Here is a 9740-nt window from a genome sequence, read left to right as displayed (position 1 = left end):
GTGTCCTTGACCTCAATAAATTTGCTGAAAACATTTCACAGGAATATACATATTTTGGTGCTCATAGTATTTCTCTTGTTATGTTTTATATTTAACTCCTGACTGGAATTAATACTATTTCTTTCTAATCATAAGTGAAGCAGAGACATATAAAAGCATACTTTGTCCTCCAACAGATTAGCTGATTCTTCTGAAGTGGCCACCAAGCAGCAGTGTGACCTACATTTCTCTCCTTTCCAGGAACACCTGAGCTGGTTCATTCCTGTTAAATCTTCCTCCTTCCTCCTCCTCCTAAGTCCCCATGTATTAACAATCTTTTCCAACAATTCATATTTTCCAAGTGGCCATACTATCTCAAAACCACAGTGTCTTTTGAAAACACATTTTAGATGTAGCAATTGGCAAATCTGGTAAAATTCTAGAAGCACACAATAATGCACTTAGTTTTGTTGCCCATTGTGAGGACAAACGCATTCTCTCTGAGGGCATAACATTATCATCTTCCATTTTAGAAAGAAATATGAACACAACAAAATGTATTTTACCTTAATACTACTGGAATATAATTTAATCACTGCCAATTGTGAAAAAGAAATGAGAAATGCTCATTGCAGAGGAAGGGAAAAGATTATACCCCTACCTAGGGAAAAGGACAAGATGGCCATCCACAATGCTGATGGCTCTGATGTCCACAGTGGGCAGTCTACCTCACTTGATGCCAAATGAGCTAGCTTTCGCTGAACTGATGCTGAACTTAGTAGTACTGACTCGCTGTTGGAATATAATGTACCTGCAAACTACCTCTTTCCCAAAGTGCTGATCAGTTACACAGAGTCGTCCATACCCCTTCTAAAGCTCTACAGGACAATGATATCTAGACAGTGGTGAAAACAAGAAGAGAAAGGAAGAGAACAGAGGCTAGTGCTATAGTAGTGAATCCCCAACAGTACAGGCATCATTTGTGGGCCAGAGTCAGATTGCAAGCGCAAATGATTTTCATTTCAAAAGGTCTCCACTGCCTACAGAATGTAGCTCCAATGCCTTATTCTAGACCCTGTGTGAGCTGGAGTTTTTGAAGACCCTACTCAGTATTTTATTTTATGCATTACTCCCACACTTCGATCAAACTAGGCTCCCTTTGTCACATAGACTGGTCCTCATACTGATCCTTTATCTCACAGTCTCTCCCAGATCTATGCTGACCTCTATTTCAATACTATGATGAAAAGTGGTTTCCTCCCGAATACCAATATTTTCAACAGTTAGCATGTGCCCACCATATCTTGAGTACTATCATGTATTATTTTAATTATCTTCCCAAGAACTCTTATGTAATGAAGGTGAAACTATTTTGTCCTTTCTGAAGAGCAGGTAAGTAACTTTTCCAAGCTCACATTGGACAAAGCAGTGGAGAGTACAACCTTAGAATCCATAGCGCACGCCCTTAATGATGTGGCTACACTCTCATTGACATTTACACACCGTGCTTTGGACTGTGTTCTTTATCTTATGAGGTATTGGTTCAGATTATCTGGGTTGTAGAAAACAAAATCCAATCTTACGAGAGAATTTACTAGCTCACATTATAATTCCCTAGGAAGGTCAGATCCAGTGCTGCTTAAGTCAATAAACCAAAGGGTCATCTCCTCAAGGAATCACTCACCCATCTTTCTCTTCCAGCAGCCTGGTGCATTAAGCTAGGTAGCTTAATAGTTGCAGCAGCTCCACAGATGACATCCGTATGTGCCAATGTTCAAACACTGAACTTGAAAAGCTCTAGTTAATAGTAATTCTTTTTTTTCCACACTTCAGGTTTTCTTTGTGAAGGGCTAGCAACATATAACTCAATTCCTTCCTTAACCCTATGGAGGGCACATGATTTATCCAACATTATTACTTAACAGAACAACTAGATATGCTTATCACAATCAATCTTCCTCTTTTAGGAAGCAAAGCTATCAATCAAAATCATAAGTTTCTCTCTGCTTCTTCAAGTAGTAATTCTTATCTGCATATCATCTGTATAAACAAACGCCCCATCAGAGCTCTCTGCAGAAGTCTATTTGCCTGATTCTGAGGTTCACAGTCAGCAACCCACTTGGCTAAGAGAATTAAAACTGTATCGTCCAAATTGGTTTCATTGATTAAAAAATAAAAGGATAATACTTTGACTTCTATATTTATTTTTAATTCTCAACTTGTTCATAGTCAGGGCAAGGAGGTGCTACGCACAGAGCCCCTGTCAGGCACCCAACATCCACTTCACAGACCTCTACACACAGCTCATCGGCCACAGCTAGGCCCCATGCCCACTGGCAAGGCATAAACATTCTGATTAGCCCACAGGATGTGTACAAGCTATGGAGGAAGGGGTACAGACTAGCCACAAATATCAGGTCTCTGTCAGCAAAGAAAAGGGGTGATTTTTTCACATAAAACTGCTCGGTTGGGAAGGCAGCGTAGGTCCACTGCTCCACGCCCCGGCACAAACTGAGTCTTCCTGGTCTTGGTCTTCTTCACAGACTCAGGCACAGGTCCAGCACAGGGAAGTGATCAGTGTTTTCAGAGTCCAGCTGTGTCACCACTACAACTCTACAGATCCAGAGCAAACATGAGTAGAGAGGCTTCTACCATTCACCAGCAATTCTGGTTCCTTCTATTCCTGACACCTCATTCCTTGGACCAAACCTTCCCTAGAGAAAGCCAACACAAGAAGCGCACCAAGGAATGAGCGCATAATAATTCTCCCCTGCTTGCTAACACTAAGCTATTCAAAGACTGTAAGGTACAAATAACAAGGAGACCCGTTCGGCATTGTGGACACTCTCTTCCTGTCGCCCACTCAAGCTCCCTTCAGAAAAAAAGGAATGGCATAAATTTCATAACTGTTCAGGCTCAGCGGCTGTCAGGAAACCACTCTCAGGCCACGGCCCAAATTAAAGGCCCTCCTCCATGCTAACAATAACCTGTTTCTTGCACTGAGAGCTTTTCCTTTTCCTTCCTCCTTTGCTCAGTTTATAAATGCTGGGAGCCTAAAAATAAAATCATGGCTAAAAACACATAGCCAGAACTCCAGAAGCAATGCATTTATTTTTACATAAAACTGCTTGGCAGTATTTTTCAAAATTATTTTGTGCCAATTTTATATTTAAATGTCCCCATTTGATGCGGAAGGAAATACCACCCATATAAAAATTTTAAAGCCAGCTTTTCCTTAGACATTTATAATTCAAATTCCAGAGAAACATAAGCTGACTTAACTCAATTGTCATTTGATATTTATATATTATCTTTCCCTTAGTAAGCAAAGGACTCAGAAAAATAAGTAAATTGTAAGATAATACCACTGATTCTCAAAAACAAGATACACATATTCATATATAAATGTGCTGCATATAAAATAAGCACGTAAATGTATATATTTTGTAGTCATATACAGAGAAATAAGAAAAAAACAAAATGAAGTATTGGGCTACAAGGCAATTTAAGCAAAAACAGCACAAATGTTTAAAAAAAAAAAATGGTGGCAGGAATGCACAGCCTGACCAGCAAATTGAGAAATATGATCATACACAGCATCATCTAGCCAAATAAATGACTGCCAAGCTCAGCTGCATCTTCTAAATTCAAAACAAAGAAACGTGTTAACTTAAAACATCTGTCCCTACCATAAGACTAAAAGTAACAATGAAAAGGCGTGTGGATCATTCAGCATACAGGCATCACATGAAACCTAATCTCGGGCGGTGCTCATCTCCCTCGTGTATTTTAAGAGGACAGAATCCCAAAAGGGAAGCAGCACATTTGATTGATGACTGACAAAGACACACGAGGAGAGACTCCGACAAGGAAAAAGGCATCCTCTGCGCACCCCCAGCCAGATCTCCCCGCGTGGTACCCAGGTACAGTGGCACCCTGAGAAGGGAACACCCAGGGCCGGGGCCTGACCATGCCCTCTCTGAGGGCTTCCTCAGGCAGAAGCCCAGCTATGACCTTCAGTCTTCACAGGGACAACCCGGATTAGAACTGCTGGTGGAAAAGTCATCACTATCTTGTTCTTGATTGTATTTGTCTAGACTCAACTTGGATACTTCAAATTAAACCAAGATCGTTAACTCTAAATTTATGCTGCCACCTCATGCAGTAATGTATTATTAAAAAAATTACCACAAAATATGTACATTTTAATGAAGAATCTATATTTAATATAAAGTGGGCTTCTCCCCACTTGAAATACTCAGTATTTAAAAATAAAGATGGACCAGAGGTGTTTAAAAAGACAGTGATATCCTAGGATAATCCAATAAAAGGGGATTGGAAAATGAATCAGTATGCTTCAATGAAACTGGGAATTTAGGGAATGGACATGTGTTACTTCCCTGTCAGTGATTATTCACAGGAAGCCAAGAATTCACTCTGTAACAAAAAGTGTGGGCTATTTGAATAGTAGTCACCAAGCAAGACTCACAGCACTTCACAAAGGGGGCTTCTAAACTTTCATTCCTCTTCTCCATTCAATCTCTTTAGCCTGTTGGTAAATATGAGTACAAATGAAAATTGGAGATATTTTCATTTCTATTGGGCTCTCTTTGGTGTTACATTTTTAAGTAAAAGAAATAAGCACATAGTACACCAATTTTTAGAAACAGCTCTGCTTATTCTCCTTTATCTTTTTAGTCCTATGAAATAAGATCTACAAATCAAACCAGAGGTTCTCAACCTTTTCCACTACAATATCAACAATGGACAAGACTCCACTGAGTACACCACACTTTGACCAAACACCAAAAATCAAAAACGCAAATGAAATAGGTAAGATTAGACTGCAGGTGGTGGCTCCACTATAATGCTACCCCTGTCTTTTATTCCAGAAAACAGACTGAACAATATGGACAGAGCAGCGTGGTAAAAGATAACCTCAACACTGGCTAAACTATATGAACAAATGGTAAACAGAGACACTGCACTATAACAAATTGCTTGCTACCTTTCCCACAATTGATAAAAATTCTATAGTAAGTTTTAACCATCCTGAAACTATATTTAATACACAAGTCCTAGAGGACATTAAGAATCTGAACTCTCTGAAGTTGTCCCCTATAGTAGCCACAAGCCACAGGTGGCTAATCAAATTTCAGTGTTCCCTGAAATTAAGCAAGAGCTTAGAATTCAGTTCCTCAGTGTCCCCAGCCATGGTGTAGCTGTGCTCTGCCCCACTGGTGGCCCACGGCTACCACACAGGACCACACAGTTATCAGGTATCTCCACATCACAGTGCTGCCTAAGGCATCCTGGACAAGATCCAATCTCACTTCCTAAAAGCTCAGATTTAAAAGCAGAGGCCTGGTTTCATTCAGGTGATCTGCTCTCTACATAATAATTACAGAGCCAGGACCTAAACCAAGATGTCTGGGCCTCAGTCACTCAGTCACTTCTGCTCTGACATCTGGCTTCCCTCTCAACGATGGGGCCACTTATCCCTTACCAGATCCAGTCTGGGGACTGCTACACTTAAGTTCTCCATCTTCGCAGTGACCCTAGGAGGAAAATCATCCCCATACGCAGACGAGGAAATGGAGCCTCCTATGTAGAAGCGTCACACATGAGACCACAGAGCAGGTGTGTTGTGGTACCAGGATTCAAACTTCAGACCTAGGTGTCTCTGCTGTGGTGTAGTATACACAGTAAACACCCTACACTTTTGTTAGCCTTGAATCTTTTGCTTTCAATTTTGCAAAAAGTTGATGTTTTCCTGATTAACCCTGTCAGCGTAGGTCAGCAAAACTAGTCCAACTAGAAATATCCCACTGCCTAACTCTTTTGGTCTGAGTAAAAGGTAATTTGTTCACCTTTTTTTGCTCACAACTGCCTCTGACCACACTAGCACTGGGTAGTGTTGCTTACTAAGCACTGAGCTAAGTGCTTTGTGCCGATCTCCTCTCACCTTCACCCATTCTGTGAAGGAAATCCTTCATCTCCATGTCACAGACGAAAACAGCGAAGCGAAGGGTCAGACCATCCATTCCCAGAAAGAGGTTAATAAAGAAGGTTTGCTTGTGTGATGGGAAGCTGAAGGACAGCTCATTTCTTTTCATTTGACACAGACAGGAAAGAGCATGAGATATGTGTAAACTATGAAACAATGTATTTCCTTCCTCACACTGGCTATCCCTGCCCCAGGTAAGCCCATTAGCTACTTTCATTGGATGGAGTCCTCTAGGACAGTCACACTGCCTTCCTCAAGGGCTGCCTTGGAGACAGGCTTGGGTGTGTGAAAGTGCATGCATATCATGGAGTAAGAAACCTAGCCCAAAATAGATTATTTAGTGGTTCTCATGGTATTTCTGGTCCCTTTTGGCAATTTCTGAGCTGGCCAATAGAAAGAAGAGAATCAGAAGACAGCATTAAAGGAGGAGGGAGACAGCTGATGCCAGCACATAGCTAAGAGATGTGGCTTACAACCAAATCATCCCAGAATGCGACTCTCGGTAAGTCATACAGCTGTCAAAGTTAGAGAACACAAAACACCAAGGGAGAGAACACACGTGCGCACACACACCTGCACATGCATACACAGCACACCATATTATTTGTTAAGAAGAAGTGATCCTCTACATGCTTCCTGAATCATGTGGTGAATTTAATGCATGTGCACCAGTACAGGAGAGCCTCAGCTTAATGGGAAGGGGTTAGCCAGGGACAGCTGGCTTTTGCAGGCGGTCAGGGACAAGACTGGCAGGGACAACTGCATGGCAAGTTGGGCAGGGAGGAGGGTAGGCACATAGGACTGAAGTGAAATTAGCTAGTGGTGCTTAGAGACAACAAGCAGGCTAGCCTGGCTGTGGGAAACAGAAGAACTTTAGAGTTAGAATCAGGGTTGAATCCTCTCTTCCAGTAGCACTTCCTGAGTACGTATCTTTGAACAAGGGATTTACACATCCTGAGCCTCAGATTCCATATTTTCACAGCCAATTCCTAGGATAAATGAGAGTATCAATACTACTAGGGGCTTAATCACTGTCTTTTCCTCTTGTTCTTATTGACTGATAAAGAGGAAATGTTATAGCAAAAAACAAGCAGATGCCATGCACTGCAAGTTGGTGCCTTCCCCCCACTGTCTTCTTTATAAAATCCCATTCATGGAAGCTTTACTGGTCCCCATTTCACATCCCAGCAATAGAACTTTCCCTAGGTCACAGAGGCAGACTGCAACAGAAGTGGGTTAACTCCAACCAATCCATCAGACCACCAGAGCCAGTATCTGCAGCTTCCAAAGCAACAAGTGAGAAGACTGAAAAGGCATCAACAAGAGGAATCTTCACAAGAGAAACTGAGAGTTGGCAACTAGCACCAGGTCCCTAAATCCACACCACTTCTTGATGTGCTTTGTGGAATGTTTCTGGGTAAAACTGATGCTGCCATTTTTAAGCTGACTAACGCTCCCCTTGGGTCACTCACCTGAGAACTAAATGAATATCAAGAATGGTACATCTGAGGGCCTGCCCCTTAGCTCAGTTCTTTAAGTGGTTGCTTCAACAAAACAGTCAGGCTCAGGTTGCTGTGGTTCGATCCCCACAACTCAAGCCAGCCAAACCTGCCCTGAAGGCATTCGGGGAGGGATATCCTTCTGCCATTTTGGGGCCGGGGACATGGCTCAGTGGAATAAGCATTTCCCTGGCAAGCGCAAGGGTCTGAGTTCAATTCCCGGTTCCGCAAAAAAAAAAAAAAAAAAAAAAAGGTACATCCCTGCTCCAGTTTCCTTGTCCATAAACAGATACTCTGAACCATATGCTCTCTCAAGTCACTTCTGGCTCTAAAACAGTGAGTGTGAGGGCAAAATCATAAGGTTTGAGGACAGAGACAACAAACCACCATTCTTAGCACCATCTCTGGAGTGTAGTGCCTTGTACAATAGACATACTCTCACCCAGAGGTGTTGCATCACAAAATTCTATAGTAGGATTCTCAAACTCTGATTCAAAAGACATAAACATATGGTCATTATCCAGCACAACAATTAACTGATTTAACTTGAGTAAGAAATGCCCAACTAAATTGCAGTGACATAGATCTGAGTGTGGCTGAGGGAATTTACAACTGAAGACTGAAACCCCCCCTGGTTTATATCCTGAGTGAAATAAAGGGGCAATGAAGAAGGAAGGCTCACTTCTCTTTCTCTCAAGGAGTTTTCAACTTTGAACACCGGCTCTTGGCTTCCAACGCAGACCTCCTTTGGCCTCCTGGTTCGGACCTGCATAGGATACCACGCTGATTTCCAGGCCTTCAACTAGATCCTTTGCACCTCCAGTGTGCAGAGAGGCCTTCTGTACTTGTCCACACCTGGCTCTGGGTGGCCACTGGAAGCCAGTCTTGCTTTTTTTCTTTTTTTTTTTTTTACAAATTCTTATATAGTTGTTTATCTTGCATTAAATCTGTTTCTCTAGCAAACACTGACACACTTAGTTTCAGGGAGGTGGGTACAATGCCTTTCTTTGATATTAGGTCAGGTACAGAGAGAGAGAAAGGCAAGGAATTGCATAATTAAAACTATGTCCATAGCGCATTATCTGCCATTTCCTATTTCTTTTTGCATGCATGCCAGGCAAATGCCATACCACTGAGTTACATCCCCCAGCCTCATTTCTAAGTTTAATGTCCTTAAAATGGAAAGAGAATTTGTGTGTGTGTGTGTGGTACCAGGGATTAAACTCAGGACCTTGTGCTTGCCAGGCAGGCACTTTATTCTACTGAGTTAGCTCCCTGACCCCAGAAAGAGAATTTAAAATGGTTACAAATAAATGCAAATACTGAGTCTCTCTAGATTTCCAAGCTTTTCCTCAATCTTTTATAGCTGCTTCTCCTACACTTAATTTGATGGCAATTTTTTAGTGACTCACCTCTACAGAATCTTTTTAGAGTATTCAACAGTTTCCCTAGAAACAAGAACATTATTCTTTTTATATTCCCATTTCAGCAGTTTAATTAAACAATAAGTCAGACCTTGTCATTTCTCTTCTCTGGCGCTTCCCAAGGCTCACCCACCTCACTGAAATGACAAGCTCCAGTGTGTCCTCTACCCGCACCTCGACCTCCTCGTCCAACAGGTCACACACGTCTGCTACTTGACCTCCAGACACTTCCTCAAATGACCAAGCGAGCTCCTGCTGCAGGTTAACGCTTGCTGCGCCCCTGCTGGAATCCTCCTGCCCCAGATATCCATTGGACGAGCTCCCCAAATTACCTTTTTGAGGTGGTTTTTCAACTGTCACCATCTCAGGAAGGTGTTCCCTATCATCCTAGTTAAAAGAGCTTCCCTGGACCCCCTCAGTGAGTCTTTTCTAGTCTCCCACCACAACACTGTGTGTGTGTGTGTGTGTGTGTGTGTGTGTGCGCGCGCGTGTGTGTGTGTTTAATGGCATACCTATCTGACATTCTGCATGTTTTACTCATTAGAATTTGAGCTTCAGGAAGACAGGAATTTTTATGTTTGCCAAAACACTCCATGAGCTAGAATAACAAGTCATACTTGTCAATCAATAAATAAGCATTTGCTAAAAATCTTTTTTATTATAATAAATGTATTACCTCTTAAACTGAATTACAGAAGTACCATATTAAGTAACTCAGGCTTGAGGAGGCTTAGGAACAGAGGCAGCAGAGCCTTAGAAGGCAATGAAGTCAGTTGGAGCATTCACAAGTATACAGGTGCAGAGGAGTCCCCAATAAGTGTGAGCAGTGCC

General features: G+C 42.0%; 1 protein-coding gene across 1 annotated transcript in view; it reads right to left on the bottom strand.

Annotated features, from left to right (window-relative positions):
- The window catches only part of Fras1 (Fraser extracellular matrix complex subunit 1), a 471233-nt gene extending 461961 nt beyond the window's left edge, over positions 1-9272 (bottom strand). The window contains exons 1-2 of the mRNA XM_023703303.1: positions 9043-9272; positions 5945-6087 (exon numbers count right to left, since the gene is read on the bottom strand). Coding sequence (XP_023559071.1) covers positions 5945-6087; positions 9043-9272 — 373 coding nt within the window. The remainder of the gene's footprint in view (positions 1-5944; positions 6088-9042) is intronic.
- Between the last annotated feature and the right edge of the window lie 468 nt (positions 9273-9740).

The sequence above is a fragment of the Octodon degus genome, unplaced genomic scaffold (genome assembly GCF_000260255.1).
Source record: "Octodon degus isolate 3935 unplaced genomic scaffold, OctDeg1.0 scaffold00168, whole genome shotgun sequence".
Taxonomy (NCBI): Eukaryota; Metazoa; Chordata; class Mammalia; order Rodentia; family Octodontidae; genus Octodon; species Octodon degus.
This window is presented reverse-complemented; position numbering and strand designations above follow the sequence as displayed.